The following is a 27,977-nucleotide window of genomic DNA, read 5'->3' on the forward strand; positions in this document are numbered from 1 at the left end:
ATATAGTCAATATAGGGTGGCACAGAGTTAAATTTTTTAACTTTTTTAATGGTGGTGTGCCTCGTGATTTTTTTCACGGAACAAGTGTGCCGTGGCCCAAAAAAGGTTGAGAAACACTGGCTTAGTGGTTGCAGGGCAAGCTATGCATCCCAACAACGTGCCGTCCTCCCCTGCCTCCATTTCGATCCCTGTATGGGACAGCTGCATATTCTTGCATTGCAGGGGGTTGGACGACTAGATGGTCCACAGGATCCCTTCCAACTCTATAATTCTATGATCTGCTGCCTGAGACAGCCATCTCACCCTACCAGTCCTGCAGCATCAATGGTCAAAGAGCTTTGCAAGCATGGAGCTGTTTCTTTATGGCTCCTTGCGGGAACGCTTGTTCATTTCACGTGAAGCAACATAATTCAGCTGGTCAAATACGATTTAAAGTTGCTAATGCAGCAGAATAAATTAGTTGTAAATCTGTTCAGCTTTAATAAGTGAATACCTGGGCTGCGATTCCTGTGCCTACTTACAAGGGAGTGTGGCCCACTGAACTTGATAGAGCTTATTTCTAACCAAACTGGCATGCTGCAAAAGGATTTGAATCTTGAAGGGAATGGAAAGGGAGCCAGTAGGCCTATAATGAGGCATTTTTTGCTTAGGAAATAGTCCAGTTGATTGTGTGTGTGATGTGCCAGATGAGGAAGACTAATCCAGCTGAGGAAGTGGAACTGGGTCGCTAAATTTTGCTCATAGGCTCCCTGCCCCTTGTGTAATTTGGTTTCCCTCTGACCCCACTGTTTACAACCTGCCCCCAACCCCAAACTCAGGACAACACAGTATCTGATAAAGCGGACTGTAAACCTATGCAAACTCATGTCATGATAGATTTGTTAAACCTTTAAGGCGCCACAGAATTTTCCCTTCTTCAGCATTTGAATCTCAGTGCCTAGGAATAACCCCACTGACCACTGTGTAATGACAGGCAGGAATTCAATAGCTCAGGAACTTCACAAGGAGGGAGGAAAGCAGCAAATCTTCATAGGAACATAGGAAGCTGCTTTGTACCGATCTGACCCATTGGCCTATCTAGTCTGGTACTATCTACACTGACCGGCAGCAGCTCTCCAGTGTTTCATGCAGGGGCCTCTCCCACTGCTCCCAGCTCTACATGCAGTTACCAGGGGTTGAAACTGGGACCTTGTGTATGGATGGGTCTACTGTCAGAGCGTGGGATGCCACATCTGAATGTTTCTCCCACATCAAATGGCAAAGGAACAAAGTGCGGAATAAAGGTCCAGGCTCCAGATTGGGGTGGGGTGGGGGTCATAGCTGCCAAGTTCTCCATTTTTTTAAGGGAAATTCCCTTATGCTGAATAGGCTTCCTCGTGAGAAAAGGGAAAACTTGGCAGCTATGGTGGGGGTGTCTGCTGTCCCTGTGGATCCTGCCGCCTGAGGCCCCCAACCTCACCTTGCCTCATGGGTGGCCAGCCCCTGCTTGGGAAGTCCCAACTTCAACCCCCCCCCCCCAGCATAGAGATGCTTTTCGCCTCAGACCCCCCAAAAGGCGCCAAAATCCTCACCACTCCCATCAAACAAAAACAAATCCTAGGGAGTGACTGCGCCTGCGCCCAGATGGCTCTAGCAGGCCAGACGGGCAGGCGGAGCTTCGTACCTTGCCTACCCATCCTCCCCCCGCTCCCGCCTCCCGTTCGGTAGATGCCCCTCGTCAGGGAGCGGAAAAGCGCTCTCTCTCTCGCGACGTTGGACGCGCATGCGCATTCCCCCTCTCGTCGCGCGCCGGCGGCTTTTGACAGTTAAAAAAGGAGCGCGAGGACCGGGCGGGGGGAATAGGAGGAGGGGGCGGGGGGAATAGGAGGAGGGGGCGGGGCCTCCCGTCCTGAAGTTTTGAGGAGAGAAGGAGGGAGCGGGCAGCGACTCTCCTCGGCTCCGCGCCAGGCGAGGCTGGGGCTTGGGTCCCGGCCAGCCTTCCCCCGGCCAGAGCCTGCCGTCTTCTTTCTCTCCCTGCTGCTTCGTCCCCTCAGTGCGCTCGTCGGAGCTCTGAGAGGCGCCCGCGCCGGTAAGGATGGCGGGTGGGCGCTTCTCCCTTCGGAAAGAGGGATATCTGAGGGGACGGGTGGGGTGGGGTGGGGTGGTGGGTTCTAATGGTGCGATTAGGTCTGAGCTTAACTGTCTCACAGGAACCTCCCCACCCCACCCCCAATTTATATGGCAAGTGTGCATTGCTGCTCGGACTTCTAATGGGGGAGGGGGCTCCTCCTGAAGTTTCTGCTGGGTGGGGGTGGGGGCTGTGAACCGTGAGGACGTTTGCTCCAAAGCCCTACCCCGAGGGTAACTATTGGGGGGAATGCATGGGAGACCCCCCCCCCCGCTTCTCTCTCCAGGGGGAGAAGGAGGTGGGGGAACGACTTTGGCATTGCCAGCAAGGCAGATCCCTCACACGCGTTTTACTCAAATTGCTGCAGGCGAACGTTTTGCATTTCACCTCAGTGTTTACATCCCCCCCCCCTTGCAGAAAAGGATAACAGCGACAACACTTCGCGCATCTGATTCAGTCCGCGAAAGCTTTATGCCACGTTTAATGCTTAAAGCGCCCCGAGACGCTCTTTTTGATTCTGTTGTCATTCTCGGTTCGCCTGTCTTGGAGAGCGAGCCCTTTATGGGACATTGTGAAATTTACTTCCAAGTAAAAGTGCACTGGATCTCGGTGGTTCCCTTCCGATTTTAGGGAAGCAGCTCTGCTCCTGCGAGAGTTTGGCTTCTATGCTGGTGGTTTTACCGCATCTCCTTCGTTTCAAAGTGTGCTTGTTAAATTTAAAGTTGCCCCTTGTTCCAGAGTCTGTGTTTGTGCAAGCACACACTTAGGTTGAGCTGGATATACCACATACATACTTTTTCTTGGGGGGGGGGCGAAAAAAACTTGTTGTCTTCCCATTATTACTTAATCTCTGTCGCTCCAAAGGGCAAGACCAGAACCAATGTGTGGAAAGTTCAAGAAAGCAGATTGTGGCTAAACCTTAGAAGAAACATCCTAACAATTAGAGCTATTCAACACTGGAAAAGACTTCCTTCCTTCACTACAGTACATGTATTTGAGCACACCCATCTGTCAGGGATGCTATTTCTGCATCCTGCGCGGCAGTTCCTATACTAAGCAACGGGTTGGATTAGATGACCTCCACAGTCCTTTTTAACTCTATTAATTCCATTTTCTCCATAGCTGTTGGATGCTGCTTTTATTTCAAGCCTTTCTTTGCTGTTTGACATTACAAGTCACCCCATCCTTTGCCCCCCTCACTAACTGGACTAGAACAACTGCCATTGCTTTTTCCTGTTCTTGCAATGGCTAGAAGCTATTTACTGTATATCTTTACCCATGAAAGGTGTGGACAAAGCTGGTTAGTATAGGTTATTTTACCTAGTGTTGTCCTGACAACTGAATGGTTTAAAGAGTGTCAAAATGATGGCTCCCCACTCCAGTACTTTGATCCAGAGGTTAATAAGAGGCTACCGGTATCATCTGTGTTTGTGATTGTGAGTATTTATTTATCTGCTATAAGCATGCTTTGCAAGCAAGGAAAAAAATAGCCCTGCATTATTCCAGGTGCCTGATCAGGGTGAAAAGGCAGTGGCTAAATTGTGTTGGATGACCTTGGGAGTGAAATTGTAGGGATGCACTTCTTTTGGAGGGTTATGGTTATTCAAAAGTTACCATAGAGTAATGATATAGAAAGTTTGTCCTTTTTCTACACAGTAGAAATACTTGCATTCCAAACATTGCAGCTTTGCAGTGAGTGCTTTTTACCTTTAATAACTTATTTGGGAAAGATTTGTAAGCAGCAATCTTCAAGTATTAAATCCGAGAGGTCACTTTCTTTCTCAAAATCCAAATATTCAGCCTGTCTTCTCCTTCAGGGCCAAACACTGACTTTCTTTTAGGCTTCCTTTCTCTGTTATTGGCAATTGTAGTTACTTAGTGTGCTGAAGCTGCTACTTTGAAAAGGGTAAAAATGTTTGAAGTTGCTATGTGAATACATTGATACAAAAGTTACAGAATTGCCTGTCCCTAAAGATATGTAGCCATGTTAGCCTGTTGCAGCACAGCTGAAAATTTTAAGGTGCCACAAGACTGTTTTCCTCCCTGATGGTTGGCTAATGATTTGGGAATGGTAAGGCAAAGGTAAAGGGACTCCTGACCATTTGGTCCAGTTGTGACCGACTCTGGAGTTGCGGCTCATCTCGCGTTATTGGCCGAGGGAGCCGGCGTACAGCTTCCAGGTCATGTGGCCAGCATGACAAAGCCACTTCTGGCGAACCAGAGCAGCGCACAAAAACGTCGTTTACCTTCCCGCTGTAGCGGTACCTATTTATCTACTTGCACTTTGACGTGCTTTCGAACTGCTAGGTTGGCAGAGAATGGTGCAAGTTCCTTATCTTGTATTTTCTCCTTTGTTTTCCTTTAACTAGATGAAGCAAGTGAACAGCTGTATTTTGTTTTGGTAGTGATGGATTATTATTTTTCTCTCAGGTTGGGGGGGAGTGGGAACAAATAGGGGTGGAAAGTGAGATGAAATATATTGGGAAATTAATATTGGAAACAAATAGTCAAATGGTCTTTTGGTAGAATCAAAAGGTGAAATGTTTTGGGAGAAGGCTAATTGGCAAAGAAATTGTTTTGGGAACCTGGCTTGTGCTTCAGATTCCAGCTCTGCTCTGCTCACGGTGTGTTATCTTGGGCAAGCCACTTGATTTTATCTAGTTCTGTACTCCGGTTTCCAGTAGTGGCTCATCAAGTTACCTCTGGGAAACTTACAAATATTACATGAGGGCAGCATCCACAACTGGTATTCAGAGGTATACAATGTACATGAAAATCGGGGTGGAGCAGAGTTAAGAGAAAGCATTGTGGGAGTGGCTTGCTAGTGTATATGGGACATATAACAGCCCCAGTTATGGAGGTAATACCCCTGTTTGTGGGATAACACTGCATTCTTTGTTTTTTTGCTAGGTGCTGGCTCAGGAAAATGTGTTTTCTCTGTTTCAGTATTTTTCAAAGTGAAACAGTGCGCCTGAGTGCTTGTGTGTTGGCATGCTTCTGTTTGAGATATAGTATAATAATAATAATAATAATAATAATAATAATAATAATAGTAATAATAATAATAATAAATAATTTATTTATACCCTGCCCATCTGGCTGGGTATATTAAACTTTGTACAGTAATAACATCTAATATGTATAGCAATCAATAAACACCTTTTATAGGGTGGAGGACATGTTAAGAATAGGTAGAACAATTCTCCACCCAACCATATACAAACTTGTCTACATGTTATCCAATATATTATAGGTTGTCCACAACTGGCACAAGAGTTAAGTGTCTTTAACTAGGGGACATGCCTGATAAAACAGAGGTTCAGGTAGGGCAGCTAGTTGCCATTAGCTAACCTGCTTTAAAATGATTAGCACAATCTTCCATCAAAAGAGGCAGAAGGGAGGTTAGAGATAATGTTCCAAAAGTGCAGGGATGTTTGATCCCACCATAGCTAGATAAATCATTTTATCTTGTTTTATAGACAAGAGCTCAGGCCAAGAAACTTCCCTAATTGGAGTTTGGCAGGTGTTTGAACCCTGTGCTCCAAATCCAGATTTGTTCACCACTAGTTTGTGCTGAGTTTATTACATCCTATGCTTACAGTTACCATTTAGGTTTGTTATATATTGTTGTACAGAAGCTTTAAAATGACGTTAGCTTCATGAAATCTTTGCAAAACAGTGCCAATAAGGTCAACCTCAGAGCAAACAACTTTGTGGTAACATTAGTTTCTGATTGCCAAGCTACAAATCTTGGGTCTATATTTTCAGTTGGCACAGAGCCCCAGAGCTTGCTGTGGTCAACGGGAGTGGAAAATTTTCTCTGAAAAGCCTCCACAGTGGCAGGAGGGAGCATTTGGCTGTACAAAATGCTAAGAAATGGAGAGGTTTTGGAACATCAGCTTTCCACTAACACACTTGAGGGTAGTGGATCATGCAGCTAGATTTTTTAAATACTTGTTCCTTAATTACAATTTTTTAAATTTCTGTTCTGCTTTAGAAAGGATAGGTTTTACAGGAGGCTTACTTGGGTTAGTGGCTGTGCTCGAAGTTGTCAGCATTTTCTGTTGCCAACCAGTATTTATGGTGGTTAAAATACAGTCAGAAGGGCTGGGAAGAATGACTGTACTAAATTGCTTGCTGACCAGCATTCCTACTTAGTTGTCAGTTAGCTGTTTTTGAAAGCTAGCTTTAGTACTGGGCTTATACAAACTACTAGTGATTATCCTTATTCCCCCTGTTTTCATTGTTGGTTGGAGCCTTGCCTTCAGCCTATCTGTGGTGAATAAAAGGTCTTGCCGTTGCCAACCCACCATATCTTGGAAGTATACTTTACTAACCAATACTTTGTGTGCAAGTCTGCATGGAGGAGCCAAGAAGTGTTCAGAGATTAACTATTCCAATTTCTACCAATATGATTTGCACAAAGGTAGAATTTCCTCATATCAAGCTGGTCTTCTTCATTGACACTACATTGCTACCGTGTTTCCCCCTTTTTAATACGTAGTCATAAAGTAAGACATGGCAGGGTTTTTAAGCATTTGAGAACTATAAGACATACCCCGAAAATAAGCCATACTTCCGCGCCGCGCGGAGCAAGACCACCGAGCACCCCAGCCAGCTAGCGGGACCCAGCACACCGGCCGCAACAGGAGGAAGCCTGCCGGGTCGGGTCGGTGCCCGGAAGCGGCGGCGGCTGCTGCAGCACTGATAAAGCGTGCAGCAGTGCCGCACGGAGCACCAAGGGCACAAGCAGCAGGAGGAAAGAGAGAGAAGCTCGTTGCTTGCGGCCGGAATGGGGGAGCAGCCCGTTAATGGGAACAGCTGCTGCTGCTCCGGCAGTTCACTGGGCGAAGACGGGGGAATTCCAGCACCGAGGCTGAGACCGGGAAAACGTGCGGAGGGATGGTAGCGTGCGTGCGTGCGTGGCTGCTGGCGAGGCCAGTGCGCGCCAAGGTGGGAAGCCGCGGCAAGGGCTGCTGAAGCGGGAGGAGGAGGAGACGGCGACCACAGCAGCAGCAGTAGCGCAGAGAAACAGGGAAGCTCCGTTTCCCTCTGGCGTTTGCGTCTGGGAAGGCTCCTCGCTGCCAGTTCCCCACTCCCTGGTGAAGTTTTCCGAGACGGAAAGCCAAGCCGAAAGCTCCTCGTTCTCCCTACGCGTGGAGCATGCCGAGCGCTACGCAGCGCCGTTCGGGCCAGGCGGAGTGCCTGAGCCAGCAGCCTCCACCTGGCCCGGCCAAGGAGGTCTGCCTCCCCGCCGCCCGGAACTGGCGGCTGCAGCACCGAGCACACCAAGCGCTCCGCAGCGCCAAGCGCTTGGAGCGCCCTGTCGGGCCGGGCGGAACGCCTGAGCCAGCAGCCTCCGCCTGGCTCGGCCAAGGAGGTCTGCCTCCCCGCCGCCCGGAACTGGAGGCTGCAGTGCTGAGCGCTTGGAGCGCCCTGTCGGGCTGGGCGGAGCGCCTGAGCCAGCGGCCTCTGCCTGGCCCAGTCTTGGAGGCCTGCCTCCTCGCCGCCCGGAACTGGCGGCTGCAGCGCCAAGCGCACCAAGCACTCCGCAGCGCCGAGCGCTTGGAGCGCCCTGTCGGGCCGGGCGGAACGCCTGAGCCAGCGGCCTCCGTCTGGTCCGGTCAAGGAGGTCTGCCTCCCCGCCGCCCGGAACTGGCGGCTGCAGCTTGGAGCGTTGGAAAAGACTCCTGGATGAAGGCAGAAGAGAAGCTGGGGGGTTTGTGAGTTGACCCCAGGGCAGAAGAATCGTGGGCAGTGTGGAGGGATGCAGAATGAAGTCGGGCAAAATTAAGACACCCCACCGAAAATAAGACACCCCGTGTTTTTTTGAGGGAAAAAAGTTATAAGACGGTGTCTTAAAAAGGGGGAAACACGGTATCAACTGATAGCCATCTCAGCTACTCTGATTTAAACTCACTTTAGATTTCAGACAAACTGAAAGCCAAGTTCCTTTATTGTGAAAGGCAGTTGCATTCCAATCATTCTTATTTTTTTGGTCCTATTAGCCAGGGTTGTCTGAACTTTGTACTAAATAGATAAATCAAAAGTCTATACAAAGGTAACCCGAACTGTGCACCAAGAAAAATGGAATTATGTTACACTGTTACACAAATCAAGCTGATGTGCCTATATATTTTAACTTTTGTATACTATGTTCTGCTTCTGAGAATTGTGGGAAGGGGTTGGAAAGCCTTTGGGAAAACTAGTTGCAAATTCCAGTTCCTATTCCAACAGGAAGAGCCTACTTTAAATTGTGCCCCGCCTCCAGTTGTTTGTTCTTTGTAGGAAAGCATAATTATTTTCAGTTTATTTTACAAATTCATAAACTGCTTCACAGCCTGAGGCCATCAAAGTCATGTACAACAGGATATTCAATATTCTACCTACACAGCAAATAGCAGCTTCAAGGAGGATGCTTTCTGTATGTGTGAGAAATGATTAATCTACCCACCCTGGACCCTTTCTGAATTGGTGGTTTCTATGGCTGCAACTTTTAAAAAATGTGGAAGATCTAACTTGCCTGCATTGCATCTTATTTGGTCTCTGTGATGCTGAATCCTGTGTCCATTTTAAATAATAATAATAATAATAATAATAATAATAATAATAATAATAATAATACACACCTGACTGTGCTGCCCCAGCCACTGTATGAAGAATACACAAAGAGACATAAGTTTCCATTGATTCTGTATACTTGTGGATTTTCCCTTATACTCAAATGAAACACTCCTTTATCTGAAAAATCATGATGCTGTTAAACTTTTCTTTAAAGCCGCCTAAACTAGAAGGCACACAGTATTTGTGAATCTTGAAATGTTTATAACTTGAGGGGTACAAAGTGAATGAGATGTTCGGCCATGATTTTTATTTCACAAAACTTCTAGAAGTGTTTTTCTGCTTTATATGTTTTGATGGAAAAGAGAGTATTACTCTTTGGTATAAATAGTTGTGGTTAGGGAAGAGGATAAAAATAGCTCATCAGCCATGATGAGGCATAGCCAGAAGTTGAACTTAAGCAATATTTGGACTGTAAATCAAACTAGCAGGAAATTCCAAGTTAAGACTGGCATTTTGTCCTTACTTAACACACACATATGAACTTCCTGACTTTTCTCGGTTAATAACTCAAGACAGTTGCATTGCTCTGAGGTTTTTAAGCAGTTCAAACCTAGCAGATTGGTTTTAAAGAGATGATAGCACTTTTGCATGTAGAAGGAACAGGGTTCAGTCCTAAGGATCATCCAGTTTGGATCTTTGTCAGAAACCCTGAAGGAATAGTGTAGATAGGAATATTAAAGTATCGTACACCAGAAATTGTTGTCTTGACACTCTGTCCTGCTTGAAAAGTAATGAACTTTCAGATTGGGAACATGATACAAATTGTTGAGTGAACACACCATGCAAACACCTGATAAATTTAGATTTGGGTGCTTTTGGATTATAATATGCATGCATATTGGTGCTTTACACATACATGGGAGGGTCAGTGATATCTTTCTGCTGCATTTCATAGGTAAACACTTTTGAGAAACTTCGGATTTATGCATGCATCTTTTCCTTTCCTTGAAACATTTTAAATGTCATGTTTAGTGCTTACTATTCAAAGGGTATAATCTTCAAATCTGCATAGGGAAGAGCTGCTTGAATTCAAACTTTATGTTCACTCCAGCTGCCTGTGTGCATGCAGATGTCTCCTCCCTGCTGCATTTTACCCAGGTGTACCAGGTCTTGTTTCAGTGCTTTATGCTCTGAATCATATTGGTGATTAAATACTGTGTGAGCTTGAGCCCACATGCCTAGCAGTTAGCTCTGAGACTAACCAGACCAGATTTGATTTATTATATTTCTATGCCACTTTTCATTCAAATGAATTGAAAAGTGGCTTAGTAACAATAAGAGAACATCTCAAATGCAACATAAATAATATAAAATTTAATCGTCTATAAAACACCATTAACAAAACTAAAAAAAAGATAAACAGCACAATTACAATAAAAGTCATAGGATTCATAAAGCACTACAGCATTCATAATTTATAAAACAATATTAACAACATTAACAAAATAGCAGCCAAAAAGTAAATTAAGCACAGTTGAATTCATACTCCCCATCCCCATGACTCATAATCTTCTATTCTGTTCAGTTCATTAATGCCCATGGCAGCAACTCTGTTCTGAAGGTTCCTAGGGCTGGAGGGTGAGATAAGGCAGATGGAAAAGCTATTGCCTGATGGCCAGTAGGGCTGAACAATATACTGATACATTGTCCAATACCGGTTTTTAGACCACATCATGATAACCATTTAAAAATAATTGACCTGGCAAGACATCGTGAATCATACCATGTGTGTGTGTGCAACATGCTTTGCCTGGAAGCAGGTGGCAGAAAGCAGAGTTTTGTGAAGCCACTGCCAATGCTGAATCGCTGACTTCCCTCCCAGACCCCACAAAGTACAGGTAAAAATAAGACCCACCACATTGCCCTGTGTCGTTCAACCTCTTTAGTCCCTTGCTCCTTTCTCTCTCTCTCTTCTCTCTTCTCTCTTCTCTCTCTCTCTCTCTCTCTCTCTGTGTGTGTGTGTGTCTGACTTACCGCATGTCCAATCTCTATGCTTCTTCATCCACCAGCACGTCCAATCTCCATGCTCCTTTGCCCAGCCGCACGCCCAATCTTCATGCTCCCCACCTGCCTGATCTCCATGTTTCTTTGCCCACTGACACACCTGATCTCCATGCTTCGTTGCTCACTGGCACACATGATCTCCATGCTCCAGCCGCAAATTGTGTTTTAATTATTTAATTATTCTGTGGCAGGCTTGTTAGTGATAAAGAGCTCAGGAATTGGAAGAATTAGAAGCTGCAGCTGTGCTTGTGTTTCTTTAAGACTGGATCCATTTTTTTTCCAGAGCAGTTAACTTCATGGTGAAGCAGAATGCCATTCTAATGCAGCAAGTGAAGACAAAGGTGTACATGACTCTTGTGGAACTTAACATTTTTCATGAAATCAGAAGGAACAAATACTGATACATTTAATTAATATGGCAGTGCACGTGTGCAAAACCTTAACATCAGAAATTTAATGCAGGGTTCTGCTTTGATCTGTATTAGTACATCTGCTGTCCATAATACCCAAATTGCAAACATGTGCAAGATTCTTTTCCAGAAGGGCAACAGGAAATGGCTTTTGTAAAACAGGGGGGGGGGGAATCACACATATATCAACAGACAAATCATAAAGGTTGTTTTTTTGGGGGGGTGATTAGGCTGTATGCCTGGCCCATTTCTAATTCTTGGAATAGCCAAGAGGAATAAAGGAAGTGGCTCTGATGACCCCCTTCATATCTTCTTCTTGCTATCCCTGGGCCAGTCCATTTCACTCCCTGTTCCAAACTGCAAATCAGAGTCCTGCCACAAGTTTTTTTTTCTGGGGACACTTTTTTCAGGATCAGCTGGCCCAGTCTCCTTAAGTTGGTGGTCAATAATTCCCCTCTCTGCTTACTTCCAACATCTCTCAAATGCTTCATGGACCCAAACAAAGGCAGTTAAGCCTCCCAGTGGCTCTTGCCCCACCCCACAATCCCACAGGACCCTGGGTGATGCTGGCAAAGTAATAAGTGATAACTGTAGTTCTGTTGACATGCATAGGAATAGACTCCACAGAGAAGGATTTCATCTGGAAAAAGTCTCTATCTTATTGTGTTTATTGGCTGGAGCATTAAATACTTGGCAACTTGCAAAAACTAGAATTCCAAAAAGGAATTCAAACCATTTGTTCTTGAGCATTACACTAAAATAATTGGGACTACACTATATTGTATAATCCTGAAGCCCTTTACTAAACAAATATTTTATATTACCTCCATGCTTCTTTAGTATATTGCATTTTGTAAAAAAAAAAAGAAAAAAGTTTTGGGAATAATTGCCTTTATAACCCTGATGAAGGGGGACCAAATTAAGTGTTGTCTCAAAACTGCATTAGCAGAGGAAACAGAATTGCAATTATGAATGAGTTCCTGATTGAAGTATATGATTAAGAAATTAAGGCTTCTTGGGCTTTTCATATAATATCAGTGTGAGTGTATGCTCGCACTTACCAGTAAATTCAGGTTGTACAATGAAAGTTGATTTGGTAGTCTTGCAAAACAAATCTATTCCCCTGCCATGGCCTTTTTGTGATAAGGGAAAATGCACTGAAAAGATTAAGAAATAAAGATTTCTTGACTCAGCATCATCTAACCTCCCCACAAATAAATTGGAATGAATGCTCAGTGAATAGCTGCCATTGTCTAAGCTTTCTGCAAACTTTATGCAAACAATACAAAAATGAATCCTCTACTGTATAAGCAAGCTGTTTGGAAGAACCCACAGACACTAGGATACAAATATCAAAGACAAATATGTTTTCTTTGTGTGCCTATCAAAATAAGCTTTTGCCTTGTATCCTTTGCTTTCCGTAGCCACTGATAATACAAGCTTGTCAATATAGGCAATCGGGGTAGAGAAAATGCCTTTCTTTTTTTGTCCCAACCCTACATTATTGTAAATTGCTGCAAATAAAGCAGAAATATATTGCATATCTATATTTGTATAAGGTGAGTCCACATTTATTTTGGCTATTCAGAATTGGTCTCTCCCTTTTGGATTTGTCATCTTTGCCTTTCGTTAAGAACCACTAGGCTCCAAGGTATAAGATGTCTAAGGCTGATAAAAAATATCTATTATGCTAATTTAAAACCAGTTTCACTATTCTAGCCATAAAACCCTGGGAGTTACAATTCTGGGAGATTGCTGTGGTTTGGAGGTTCTCCAGTTCATTCACAATCACAATTTTAAGGATTCCTTGAAGGGTTGAAACTGATCTAAGTTTGTCATGGGGATATGCTTTTAGAAAGATAGTACGCATTTTCTTACACATTCCATTTTCCTTTTTTTAAACAGATGATTTGCAAGTGAGACTTCAGCTGTGTATCTCCAACTTGTTCCAACAAGATGTTTACCCCAAATCCTGCAAATTGGGTTACATTTGAAGATGAACCCCTATTCCATTCTCCTCAGAAAGCAGGGGGAAGTCATAGTGCCTGCAAAGCAAATGGGCTTAAACTCCATCTGCCTAAAATGCCTGATTCCTTGAACCAATCTCCATCTTCCAGCAATACTCCTCTCTCCTCTCCTGTAGTTGACTATTACTTTAGCCCTGGACCTCCTAGCAATTCTCCACTATGTACACCCACTAAAGATTATCCTGTCAGCCCTTTATTTTCAAAATCCGGAATTCACCACCTTTATCCTATTCCAGAGTTGTCATCCAACATTAATATTCTGCCAGTGGGTGGGCCATCTTCTCAAAAAATGACTGGTACCCCTCAGGCTCAGCATCACTCAGAATGTTTAATCTCAGAGCCATTAGATGGTGCAAATGCCACTCATCAGGAAAGCACAAAGAAATCAGAAGATTCCCTGGAATCACAAACATTCTTCCAATACATTCAGAATGACTGTGCTTTTGCTAGTCCATTTTGGTCAGAAGATTCACCAGATACACCCATCAATGTGCACAAAAAGGATGCAAACCTTGAAAAGGATAATGGCTCTTCCAGTGAAAAGGGCAAGTTCCCTGATCAGAAAAGTCTCAATCAGGGATCATTCCACTATATTTGTGAGAGGCTTGAGCACTTGCAAACTGATACTTCAGATAATGAAAGGACTCTGACAACCATGCCATACATGTATATGGGAGATGGCTTTTCTTCGTTTCTTCCACACAGCCTCTTCAGCAGCCAAAGAAAAGATGGCTGGCCTTTCATGTTGAGGATTCCCGAAAAGAAGAATATGATGTCATCAAGGCAGTGGGGGCCTATATACCTTAAGGTCTTACCTGGAGGAATCCTACAAATGTATTATGAAAAGGGCCTTGAGAAACCTTTCAAAGAATTTCAGCTGCAGCCATTTTGTAAACTTTCAGAACCCAAGCTAGAGAACTGCAGTATCTCTGGGAAAATCCATACTGTGAAAATTGAGCATGTGTCTTATGTGGAGAAAAAGAAGTATCATCCCAAAGCTGAAGTGGTTCATGAACCAGAGATAGAGCAGATGCTAAAGCTGGGAACGACTGATTACAATGACTTCACTGACTTCCTGGTGATAGTGGAGGAAGAGTTAATGAAGCTTCCTGTTATTTCAAAACCAAAAAGACACTATGAAGAACAGGAAATGATCCTGGAGATAGTGGATGACTTTACAGGGAGGATCACTAAAGCAGAAGGGAAGCTAGTTGAAAGTGCTGTCATCACCCATATTTATTGCTTGAGTTTTGTGAATGGAAACTCTGAGTGCTTTTTGACGCTGAATGATCTGGAGCTTCAGAGGAAAGATGAGCACCTCTTTGAAAAGGATGCGAAAAAATGGATTGAAATCATTGACTATCACTTCCATCAATGTGTGAAGAAACAAGAATTTGAGCAGTCAAGGATAATTAAATTTACACCTACAGAAGGTTGTAGGTTAGAACTGATGCGTTTCAGGACATGGTATAATGGAGGTGATCTTCCATTTTCTGTCAAGGCCATGGTGGTAGTACAAGGAGCTTATGTTGAACTGCAAGCTTTCATAAACATGTCCTGTTCTGCTCTGACTTCAGTGCATTCAAATTCCATGAAACCCTGTGAAAGTATTATGGTACACTTTCCTATTCCCTCACAGTGGATTAAAACTCTTTGGACCATGAACCTTCAAAGACAGAAGTCTCTGAAAGCAAAAATGAACAGAAGAACATGCCTTGGCTCTTTAACTGAGATTGAATCTGATCCTGTAATACAGGTCTCCATTGGAACAGCCAGATATGAAAGTGCCTATAGAGCTATTGTGTGGAAGATTGACAGACTTCCAGATAAAAACTCAAGTAAATATTTGGTTTATATAAAGATTTTTCTCTAAAAATGGTATAAATCTGTGCTGAAAGGGAATTGCATTTTCTCATAGTGGGTTAACAATATGACACTCCAGAGATTTTACTGGCCAATTGATTAAAATGTATGGCATGGAGGCTGCAGATGGTGAATTGTGTGTGCTGTTGAGCTGAGAAAAAGAAAGACACTCTTGATATAGCACACATTCCTGTGCTTTAGAAATCTGAATATTTTAACCACACCAACCTAACAAAGCAGCTTTGATAGATGCTTGATTCAAGCCAAGTGATAATTAGGCCTTCATTTAAGAAGTCTTGGCATTTTCATATTTGAAAATGTTTATTTTGTTTCATATTCTAGGATTTTGCTTTATTAGATCAAGGAATCAAATTCCTGCTCCCTAGGTGGCTACAATTAACTTCTGTAAAGTCACTGTGCGTACTACAATGTACCGTATTTTTCCGTCTATAAGACGCCCCCATGTATAAGATGCCCCCTATTTTGGGGGACTCCAATTTAAGAAACAATTTAAGAAAATGGGGGGAGATGGCCACCATGTATAAGACGCCCCCAAATTCTGGACATTATTTTTTAGGGGGGGAAAACCTAGTCTTATACATGGAAAATACTATATTGATATTGGAAAAGGAAGTGTGTAAAGGTAAGAATTTATAAATTGTTCTGGAATTGGTGTCTTTCCATCTTGGACACCATATAAATTTGATATCACCTTTCCAGGTAATAAGTTCATCTCTGTATCTTCAAAAGTACGCAAAAAGTAAAAAAAAAAATTCATGTTAGATTGCAGGAAGAAATTCTGTTGTTCTTGGAAATGGCAATGCATAGAAGCCATTCTCTGACTGATCTTTTGCATTACTTTGAAGGTGATACAAGAATATAAGAAGGTGATATAAGAATTTACTTATGGTCCACAGACAACAAATATAAAAAGTTACAGAATGTAAAATATGTATGATCATTAAAAGCAAAAATGAGAAAGTAATAATAGCTTGTCTAATTGATGTTTTTAGAAATATTGCAACCTACTGAGAAATTTAAAAATAGACCTCCATAAATGATAAGGAGGTACACATGGAAGCATACATCAGCCTTTTTCGCTTTCATGTTGCATACTCATATTTTTGTGTACCACACACTAAAAATAGCATATGTTTTTTTAAAAAAAATGTATTCTGTGAGCTAAGCAAAAGCATAATCATGCAGCATAGTTATCGGAAAGAGCCAAAGTTCAACGCATGGCAGTGAAACCCCACACCTCACTTTGGAGTATGAATTCTTCCAGTACAGTGGTACCTTGGTTGTCAAACTTAATCTGTTCCAGGAGTCCATTCGACTCCTGGAACCATTCGAAAACCAAGGCGTGGCTTCTGATTGGCTGCAGAGCTTCCTGCACTCAATTGGAAGCCGCGCAAGCCATGTCGGACATTCGGTTTCCGAAAAATGTTCACAAACTGGAACACTCACTTCTGGGTTTGCGGTTTTTGGGAGCCGATTTGTTCAGAAGCCAAGCTGTTCGACGATCAAGGTACCACTGTAAATGTATTGGAATAATTAGTTCTGTTGGCATCTCTTATTCTACCATGTTGTTCCTTTAGAACAGGCATCCCCAAACTGCGGCCCTCCAGATGTTTTGGCCTACAACTCCCATAATCCCTAGCTAACAGGACCAGTGGTCGGGGAAGATGGGAATTGTAGTCCAAAACATCTGGAGGGGCGAAGTTTGGGGATGCCTGCTTTAGAAAGCTCAGACCAGAGAAAAACACTGCTTAAGTATGCCTAATCAGTGTTTGTCTCTGGCCTGAGCTTTCTAAAGGAACAACATGGTAGAATAAGAGATATTTTTATGCAAAACAGAACTTTTTGTGGTATTCCTGGTTCTGAATTTTGGAAATATGTGGTCTGGAGTGCAGATTGTAAAGAATATCATCCTTTATCTACTGACATAGCCTCTATCAACCAAAAGAGAGCAGTATTGTAACAGTTATATGGCTATACTACCAGCCTTTTCTTGAGATTCTGGAGTTCTGTTAAGTCCATTGCAGCTGACATACTAGATCTACTTTGGAAAGAAATATCCTCTAGTGCTATGCTGGTGGACTAGCTAATGCATTCAATCTATGTTAGTGCTGGAATATCCACAGTGACAAGAGACGGCCTCCAGTTACACTTCTGTTCTACTAATATTTCATTATATAAATATCTAGTGTAGCACAAGCACTCAAGCTTTTTATCATGGCCAAGTATGCTATAACCTTTCCCCCAGTGATAGGGGACGTGATCTAATTTACTGTATAATCCTGTATATGCCTGCTCAGCAGTAAATTCTGTATTTCAGCCTTAGTTGAAATTGAAGGTGTGGAGCAGTTTGAGATTATATATGGTCCTGTTGGTTTGTGTTTTCAACATACAAAAATAACTTTTAAAATGATGTAGCTTTAGTAATAATTTAAAATACTCTTCTATAATTATGATTTTAAAAATACTGCTATGAAGGCCTGTTCATATGATAGCCAGGTCCTTGGTTATGGGAAAAGTCTGCATAGAATGGCTCCATTTGGTTGCCAGCCAGTCATTGAGAGTCATTAGAGAGTTGGTCTTCAGTAACATAATAATAGAGTGCAGCCCTATATATTGTATATTGCAGGAGGCAAACCTTTCAGGGTATAAAGGCATAAATAATAGTAACTTAAGTTTGCATCAAAATAAAGGAACTAAAACCATCAGGTGAAAGGTACATTGGCCATTGTAACAATCTGATTTCAGGAGTACACCAGGGTATATGATTTAAACCCATTTTCTTTGTGGTGGCTCACACATACATACATACATACATACTTGCTAGCTCTCTGTAGGAAAAAACATTATGCATGAAGTGTCAGACACTTAGTGTGCTTTGGTGATTAGGATGATTCATCTCTCCCAGGAATGTATGTAGGTATATTTGTGTATCTTTAAATATGCTGGGGATGAGACAAATGAAAATAACATAACTTTAAAACAACTCTTTAAATAATACAAGGACTAAGTTTCCCTTTGTCACTGTAGTGGGGTAGATTTTAAAATTGCATAAGAGCAAAATAGGGACCCAGGTGGCGCTGTGGTTAAACCACTGAGCCTAGGGCTTGCTGATCAGAAGGTCGGCAGTTCAAATCCCTGTGACAGGGTGAGCTTCCGTTGCTTGGTCCCAGCTCCTGCCAACCTAAGAGTTCGAAAGCACATCAAAATGCAAGTAGATAAATAGGAACCGCTACAGCGGGAAGGTAAACGGTGTTTCCATGTGCTGCTCTGGTTTGCCAGAAGCGGTTTTGTCATGCTGGCCACATGACCTGGAAGCTATACGCCGGCTCCCTCGGCCAATAATGTGAGATGAGCGCGCAACCCCAGAGTCGGTCACGACTGGACCTAATGGTCAGGGGTCCCTTTACCTTTACCTTAAGAGCAAAGTGAAGTGAAAGTGTTACTTGGAAGAGTTGCTTGCGATAGATAAATAATGGATTTCCCCTGCATTGAAAAAGATTTTAAATTTGAAACAATTTTAATCAATTATGAAAGTGAAGTCTGCTTATTGTTTAATTTAAAGGTCAAACATAATGTCCAATGAGGGAAATAAGATAAGGCCTAGTTCGTATGCTTGTTTCCAGACTACAGCATAGATACCAGTACATTTGCAGTTTTTGAGATGCCACAGCCAACATTGCTATGCTGTTGTCATGTCATAGCCCTCTTCAAATGAATGTATGTGTTTATGAGGCATGGAGTCTTTTAGCATCCTCCTATGTGACACATTTTTCCCAATCTGAGAAAAGGGAAATTGAGTCTGCAAGCAAGGTCTTCATATCCCTGGGTTCAGTCTATCCTCTAGATCAGAGGTGTCCAAACTTTTTTCAAAGAGGGCCAGATTTGATGAAGCAAAAGGGCTATGAGGGCCGACCGAAGTGGTTGACCTTCTTTTAGGTTTGCAGTTGTCAAGGTTTTTTTTTTTAGGATTTTGCCCCACGAAATAAACTGCCACAGGGGCCGGATTAAACTGACCGGCGGGCTGGATTAGGCCCCCAAAAGAGACTTTGGACATGCCTGCTCTAGATAGTAATGAAAATGAGTGAGATCCAATGTTGTGTGAATGGGTGTTTATCCAGATTGCATAAAGTTTTCACTACCAAAACAAACACAGCTTTGCATGAGGAAAGGAATGGCAGCTTGCTAATAGCTTTCTAATGCATTATCATTGTTGATAGGTTGCAAATATGGCAGAAATGTGACTTTAACTCAAAACTATGGGAGAAATGTGACTTCAAATCCAAATTGAAACAATGATCCCTTAACCACAATCTTTCTTAAACATTTTAAAATGAATTCACATGGGGTCTAGTTCCTTGATTATTTTCACATTGGATTTTCCAATAACTGCTGGTAATACCGGTATTTCTGCCTTGTTCCAGGAAATGCTTTCTTGGCAGCGTGGCCTCACTGTTCTTCTTTTCAAGTTTATAGTAAATTGTTGAAGGATTTGATATAATGGGGAACCTAAGGAAACAAAATTAAGAGTAAAAATCCCACCCCTGGTCTAATACATGCTGTGAGTGGTCCATGTGGAATGCCAAATTGAGCTCTTGAGTGTTTATTTTATGAGATTTCCAGTTAGTTGATCTCCATATAAATTATGATTATTAGGTAACAATCCATGGAACTCCAACGGTTGCCTGAACAGTTGGACAAACTGCTTACATAACATTACCTGGCATTTATAGGGACAATTTCATAAATGTTATTCTCCTATATTTCCCTCCTCCTTATTGTGCTGTTGCATTTCCCTCCTATTGCAAATGAAAAGATCTGAGGCTAGGAGAGTGTCTTTGAAGTGGAAACAGTGAACTACTGTATAAAGCAGTAATAAAAGATTGTGAAGTGTTATGTACATAAAAAATAGGGCTGTTGCCTCCTTAAAATTTTAGTTGATTGACTCTATGCATTAATAGAATAATTAAATATGCATACATTAGCATTTTGAGTAAGAAACATTTGTCTGCATACTTTTTTGTTTTTTTAGATGGCACATGCATGAATTGCAACATTTTAAGTGAATCCCTACTGTGTAAGAGAGGAGAGGGAATACTACTTCTAAGTTGGCACCTGCCTCCTGCTGTTTTTGTATTAGAAATCTTTCCTTTTCTGCCTGATTAGAAAATATGCCCTGATTACTTGGCTAAATGTACATCCCCAATCAAGTGGTGGATAAATATAAATAGTGTTTAAAAATTGGGTGAAACATTATATGCAGATGCCTCCATTAAAACCTCCTTGGGTGATGTTTGTGGGAAAGGATGCAGAGACAGGAAGAGAGTGGCTAGCTCCTCCCCACACTTGCCATAAGACTTTTATGCTAGATTGCTTCTACTTTGAAGCTGCTTTTTTAGTTCAAAAAGGATCAGTTTAGGTTGAAGTACACATGTTTGTGTGTACTACTGTATATCCTTCACTGAAGATAAAATTCCCAGTTTACTTTCTCTTTCTGATACCCAAGACATATTTCACTGCATGTTTTAACATTTAGAATTTTAATGATTATCTGGATACTTAAGATGCATTCTAAAGTAAATTCCATCAGATTTAGTTGAATCATGAGCATCTCCACTGAATCTTTGCTAGAGGCTTATTGTAGAAGCACTTGTTGTTTGTTGATGTCAAATTCTGTATCATTAATTTTAAGCCTCAGATCTTCAGGCATCCTGGCCAACATTTTCGTACATTGGCAAAGCTTTGTGATGAGTAAAACCTCTTGGTGGTTTAAACAGCTCTCAGTGAAGTTCTTTGGGTTGCTCTTAGATGAACAAAGTTTGCACAGTAATTGAGTATAATAAGCCCGCAGCTTATGCGCATCTAACTTGTGCACATTAAGCTTTACGCACTTGGCAGAGAAAAAAAAGTGGAAAGAGGGCGGGTGTCCAGGGAAAAAAGATTTTGGCAATCCCACCCACCATTGAACCCAACATGTTTTGACGTGATTTTGGCTTTAGGCGCAATTTACGGAACATAACCCTCGCATAAGTTGTGGACTTAGTGTAATTGCCTAAATTCTTTTCTTGCTTGCTTCTGCAGGGAGCTTTTTGCTGTAGAGGCATTCACAAAATAATTAGAATCTGTGTGATTTAATAACTGTAGTTTTCTAAATAGTTGCCCCCGAGAAAGGTGATGCCTTAAGGTTGTAGCCAATGCTAGTCATACTCACGGGTAGACCCATTCAAATTAATGTCCTTGGCTAAAATAGCTCCCTTAATTTAAATGGGTCTATGCAACCTATAAAGTATAACTGTTCTGTGCCTGAACCTGAGCTTCTGTTTCATTATCATCCATACTGAGAAAGCATATTGACAACCGTATTGTCAAAACATATTGGTACATTGGTGTACAAGTGTCTACGCTCTGACAGTAACTTGCAGATGGGAAGATTTAGGGGTAAAAGCCCATCTGGACTATGTGTTAGAATGAAGGTGTTTGGTGGGGATTACTGCTGATGGAGTATACTTGAAATGGTGAATAATTTCATGTAATATAGAGCTGTTTGTGATGGTGAATTATAGAAGTGTTTCTAGCCTTCCAAGATACAAAGAGCAGCTTTGAATGGGAGCAAATGCTACTCTTTTTTTTTTTAACCAGGCATTGGTGGTGCTTGTGACCTGCTGAGCTACTTTCCTCTTTCATTGGGTTGCTCTACTTAATCACAGCTTAGCAAAAGCCTCCAGTAACTTGATTGTTCTCTCAGCTACTTGTCTTGGCTAAAATTCCTGTGACATTCCCTCCATCCTTTTCTCAAGGTCCAGATCACCCGCACAGTTTGTCTTACAAGCTAGAACTTGGATCGGATCAGGAAATCCCCTCTGATTGGTATCCCTTTGCCACAGTGCAGTTTGTTGTGCCTGATGCATGCGCTTCCGGAACTGAAGTTAAATCATTGGGCATCGAGAGTGACATCCAACCCCAGAAACATGTGATACGTAAAGCATGTTACAACTGCCAGGTAATCTTCTTGTCCTCTTGTTTCGTTTTTTAGCCTGATGGAGCATCAAGGCAACAAAGCAAGCCAGGCAGCTATGCAAGGAAAAGCTTGGTATCACCCATTTATTTATTAAAGCATCAGCTAAAATGGTAACAAAGGCACAATAAAGGCATTCTGGGCCACGAGCTAACTGTCAGTAGGGTATATCTTGTAAAAACCTATAGCTGAAGAACTGAATCCTAGAGGCGCTAACCCTGTAGGAACTTAAGTTTTCAGTTCTACTGTAGCATAGCAGCTTTGAGGGACTGCAGTAAAATGCAAAGAGAAACCTATTTTGGGACAGGGGGGTAAGGAAACTGAAATGTAGTTTCACACCGTACAGACTTGGCTAGTGAAAAAACAGTTTAAAACTAAAAAGTGTAGTATAATGAAACTCAGATGGGGGGATTTGAGGAAGTCATCTTGAAATGTTTAGGAAATTAGATTTGTAAATGAGAATGTATGTATTTTTATGTTGTTTTGTTGGATTTGCTATTTGTATTGTATTGTGGTGTTTGTATGTGTTTGTTATGTGTTATTATAAAATGAATATTTTTTTTAAAAAAAATAAAACTGAAAAGTGTAGGGTTAGCTATCATCTCAAACTCAGAGTAGGATTATGTTTACTGAAGATTGATACCTGCACTGCAAAAAATTGATATATGTTTTACCTATTATGTTTTTGGTTTTTAAATTTCTGCTTCAGTATTGATTGTTTTATATTTATAGCATTGTAACCTGGGGTCCTAGGACAAAGGGTAGGATGTAAGTTTAATCAATAATTTTATAATAGTATTTACTTTTCCTCTTGTTCTTATATTTTGTTTTCTACTTGGGGTATGTATCTGATGAGGTAGATTTAGATAAACCTCATGCACTCTGCAACTTTTAATTTGCAACAAAGTGCTGCAGGATTTCTTGTGTTTTTATGGTATAAACAAACATGGCTTCTACTCTAGCAGGTGATTGCTGGTTACACAAGTCCTGGTTCATTATTGTCATCTACTTTTTAATAGGATTAGAATGCTAGCTATTGGCTCACTGGGTATAGTGTCAAGAGCAGGGGTCCCGAAACTACGGCCCCCGGGCCGGATGCGGCCCAATCGGCCTTCCAATCCGGCCCGCGACGACTCCCGCCGCCCGCTGCCGCCGCCCGCTCTCACGGCGCGCGGCGCAGCGACGATCTAAAAAATCGGCAAAAAATCGCCGAAAATCCTTTGTGCGCATGCGTATGGGCCTCTCCCGACCCGGAAGAGGTCATTTCTGGTGCACTTCCGGGTCGGGGGAGGCCCATACGCATGCGCACAAGCGATTCTTGGCGATTTTTTCCCGCCCGTGTGCGTGTGCGCATGCGCACGGGCGCGCACTCCCCCGCCCTCCGGCCCGCTGCGCGCGCACTCCCCTGCCCTCCGGCCCACCGCGCGGTCGGCGCGGCGGGCACCAGCCCGCCGCGCAGAAAGTCTGGGGACCTCTGGTCAAGAGCTTCAGTAATGTTACTGCTTTGTAAAAAGAATACAACCTTTTTGCTTTCATATTACAGGTTGAAATTGAGAAGAAATGGATAAGGCTTGATGGCGAAGATTCCAATAAATGTGGCAGTTGTCAAATGCAGTAGTGAGGAATCGAACTGAAGAAAGTAGTCTGGTGTGCTGTTAGGACTGTGGGGGAAAGTGCTTTATATTTTGCCTCCAAATGAGTTTGCAAGGCAGTGGACTTCAGCTTATTCCCTGCAGTTTGTCATGTTGAAAGATCAGATACCATTGGAAGTTTGTGCTCCTAACTTTTAGCTTACTGACCAATGTTGTCCTTTAAAAAGCTAAAGCACACAAAGTCAATTCACAGTATCTTGAAAATTAATTGCACTTGATATGAACTCTTGTAAGGCAGTTGGCTATGAAGCATTTAGACTTAACATCAAATATATATTTTGCCATGGTCCAGAAAGGTAAATTATAAATTTCAAATTAAGTTCTGTATTACAGTAAACCTGCAACTTATGTGGGGGTTATATTCCGGGGATTGCACCTAAAGCCAAAATTGTGTACAGTCCAAACACATAGGGTTCAGTGTTGGGTGGGACTGCCAAAGTCATTTTTCATAGAATCATAGCGTTGGAAGGGACTCCAAGGATCATCTAGTCCAACCTCCTGCAGTGCAGGAATAAGCAGCTGTCCCATACAGGGATCAAACCTGCAGCATTGGCATTATCGGCACCATGCTCTAACCAACTGAGCTGTTCAGGCTGATTCCTGGAACCCCACCTTTCCACCCTCTTTTTATTTATTTTTTATTTTTTGCCATGAACACATAGCTGAATGCAAACAAGTTAAATGTGCATAAGTTGTGGACATACTGTATATATATTTGTAGGCACTTTGTGAATGTAATCATATGTCTTGCTCTTCCCAGTATTGGTAAATAATGCAAGCCTAAAGTATATTGAAAAGGGGTGTCATTTGGCAGAGCAGATAAGAGTTTCAGTGGCTCATAAATGGGATCTTTTTGGATTATTCCACTATATTATTCCTGTACAGAGGAATATATGTACAGTATGGAAAATGTTACTTTTGAATCCCAAATCTACACTGGCTTTTCAGAATAGTTCCTGTCAGGAATTTAATTCATTGCTTTCAGCATTTCTTTGAAATCTATGGCATACATTCTTCCACACAGGAAGACATACCATGTTTCAAATAGCTTATAAGTGCTGCTCTTTTGGCCTCTCCTGTTTGAATCTGTAAATGGAGGTTTTTACCTTTCGTTCTTTGGAAGGGGACTCTGCCTGGGCTCATGGGGGGGGGAAGCATTGTGGGTAATAAAAAGTCTTGACCTGAAAGGATGAGGCAAAGTTTTCATTTCAGGATCTTGGACAGAACAGAGTTATTTTTAAGACATTGCCAACTACTATGAATTATTTTGGATCTTCAACAGGAACAGATGTTAGATCTGGAACAAAAGCATGTCCTGAATTGCTAGTCAAAGAAGCTATAAGATCCAGGAGACTCCGGAAGAACGTGGAAAGCGAAATGTTCCTTTGCGTTGCCAGCTAAGCTAGAGTTTGCTTAAGGGGTGTGCCACAGAAGACTTCTAAGTCCGAAGGAAAGATGAAACTGTAAATGCTTTGACAATCACCTTAACCTTTTAGATGCTGACTTTTAAGCTTGTAGGACAGTTCTACTTGTCCCCTTGTGGGAGACATCATCTTTGTCCTTTACTTTTTGAGGCCTTTCTTGTATACTCTAGAAGCCAGAGAAGTGTCTGTCTCTGTTTTAATCTGTATTGATGGCTTTCTGCTTTATTGCAATTGCTCTAGATGATATCTTTGCTGTGTGTAAGTCTTTTTGGAATAAAGCTGTAATAGCATACTTCATCTCACTTTAATATTTTGTCCCTGCTGCAGATATTAAATATGGACCTTAACACTTCAGCTAATTCGCCCCAAAGGGAAAATGATTTAGAATAAATTGAGTTTTATTAATCTGGGAAAACATAGTTTATATTATAATTCCAGTTCAATGGAAGTGGATATTAAGTTACAATCTCAATTGTCTATGTAGCTTTGTCCCAACAGTTAATTTTGAAGATACAACAGCTTCTCTAATCTCATTTTACTAGTAAATTGTCTTGAAATGTCAAAAGAGCCTTTAGGTGATAATAGCTCTGGTATATGCTGTTTGTTAGATGGATGGTTGGGTTTTTGATTTTTTGTCTCAGAGGAGGAAAATTGTTGGTTCTTGCTTTAGGTCATATTGAGGCTCAAATACTAGCCAATTTGCCTTTCACATTTAGGCTGTCATTTTCAAGCTTATCTGATAGCTCAAACCCCATTTATTTCAACAGGATTCTGTTGTACTCTGGTATAAAAAAACCATAACGCTTTCCAGATTTTTAAGGGTGGTGAATGCATTTTGGAAAAGGGAAATGGGTCTTGTCTCCAGCGCAGAATTCCAGAGGTCTAACTCTTCATTTTAAATCATTGGTTGAAGAGAACTGTGCACACCGTCACTTGTGAAGGGTGGTGCAACTGTGTTGCTTTGCATACTTGTTGGTTGGTAAGGCAGTGCGTACCTCTGCTTACTTAAGTGGATAGTTCAATTTCTGTGTGGATCAGTGTGCTTTAAAGCAGGCTTTACTCATTTTTGCTATTTGTTTGCTTTTGAAAAGATGTTTGATTATTGCCCATGTTTCCAAGCCACAAAAGAATACACCTATTAGTATCCTCCAAACTGAGAATTTTGGGTGGAATTCAACACCATACTCATTCCATGAGTGCAAGCATTTCTACTTACCAGGTAGAATGATCTCCCCTCTTTTCCCTCCACACACTGCTCTGGGGGTTCTCCTGACCCCCCTGAGCAGATTGAGGAAGGCATGAGGAGAGGCGAGAAGGGCAAAGTCCCCTTGTGCTGATGGGACTCATTCCACTGGCTTCTGCTAGTAGCAACTATCCTTCAACTATCCCTAACCTAGTCATGTTCAGGTGTAGTTCAGAGCACAGTGTCCAGTTTTGGACAATTAAATATCAGAATTAGGAGGATGATAAGTTTATGGGTTATGTGGAAGTGTGAAAACACAAAACACTACATGGATGAGAATTCAGCCATGACATGCTGTTCCTAGAAACACTTTTCTTGAGAAAGTTGCGTTGAGTCTTACACAACACTTTGATAGCCACAATAAAGCAAATTCATTTGATTGCAGGGTGAACTTAGATCCAAGCAAATGTGAATCCTTAAAATACTTTTGGCAAGTCAGGCCAGACAGCAGCTGAAGTCAGATTTGGGTTTAGATTTCTTCTTCAACCTAACTCTAAGGTAATGGAACAAATACTAGTGAGAGAATTTTGCTTCTTAGTATCAAGAAACAACTAGAGTTCTGAATATTCTATGCCTTAAAAATATATGAAAGTCTCCTTCTGTTGTGCTCAGAAGGTTTGGTTTCACATACTGCTGACTAACCCCCCCCCCAACATACATAGTGGTCTCCCCCTTGTGTCTGCATCCCTGAGCCCTCCCATTAAGCCAGGAGTGGGGAACCTTGTTCAGGCCACATGTCAAAGGAGAGTAGGCCCAGAAGCCAAACTGGATTGAGGAGTGAACTTAAATGTGCCTTTATGTTGTTGTTGTTGTTTAGTCGTTTAGTCGTGTCCGACTCTTCATGACCCCATGGACCAGAGCACGCCAGGCACTCCTGTCTTCCACTGCCTCCCGCAGTTTGGTCAAACTCATGTTCGTAGCTTCGAGAACACTGTCCAACCATCTCGTCCTCTGTCGTCCCCTTCTCCTAGTGCCCTCCATCTTTCCCAACATCAAGGTCTTTCCCAAGGATTCTTCTCTTCTCATGAGGTGGCCAAAGTATTGGAGCCTCATCTTCACGATCTGTCCTTCCAGGGAGCACTCAGGGCTGATTTCCTTCAGAATGGATAGGTTTGATCTTCTTGCAGTCCATGGGACTCTCAAGAGTCTCCTCCAGCACCATAATTCAAAAGCATCAATTCTTCAGCGATCAGCCTTCTTTAATGTGCCTTTATAGGGTAGGCTAATATCTGTTCACCCTCTCTATGAAGCCGCTGGGAGAGATCATCAGGGCGTTTGGGCTGGGTATTCACCAGTATGCAGATGATACCCAGCTCTACCTCTCTTTTAAATGAGAACCAGTAAAGGCGGTGAATGTCCTGTGTGAGTGCCTGGAGGCAGTTGGAGGACGGATGGCAGCTAACAGATTGAGGTTAAATCCTGACAAGACAGAAGTACTGTTTTGGGGGGACAAAGGGCGGGTGGGTGTGGGCGACTCCCTGATCCTGAATGGGGCAACTGTTCCCCTGAAGGACCAGGCGTGCAGCCTGGGAGTCATATTGGGCTCAGAGCTGTCCATGGAGGCACAGGTCAATTCTGTGTCCAGGGCAG

The 27,977-nt window shown here is 42.3% G+C and overlaps 1 protein-coding gene across 1 annotated transcript; it reads left to right on the plus strand.

Annotated features, from left to right (window-relative positions):
• Positions 1-1,878: 1,878 nt before the first annotated feature.
• On the plus strand, positions 1,879-27,828 carry STON1 (stonin 1). Its single transcript, XM_060273089.1, has 4 exons — positions 1,879-2,068; positions 13,051-15,010; positions 21,851-22,053; positions 23,612-27,828. The coding sequence occupies exons 2-4, from the start codon at positions 13,102-13,104 to the stop codon at positions 23,684-23,686; spliced, it is 2,187 nt and encodes a 728-aa protein (XP_060129072.1). The 5' UTR covers positions 1,879-2,068; positions 13,051-13,101; the 3' UTR covers positions 23,687-27,828.
• Positions 27,829-27,977: the final 149 nt, after the last annotated feature.

This window comes from Zootoca vivipara, chromosome 3, assembly GCF_963506605.1.
Source record: "Zootoca vivipara chromosome 3, rZooViv1.1, whole genome shotgun sequence".
NCBI classification, from domain to species: domain Eukaryota; kingdom Metazoa; phylum Chordata; class Lepidosauria; order Squamata; family Lacertidae; genus Zootoca; species Zootoca vivipara.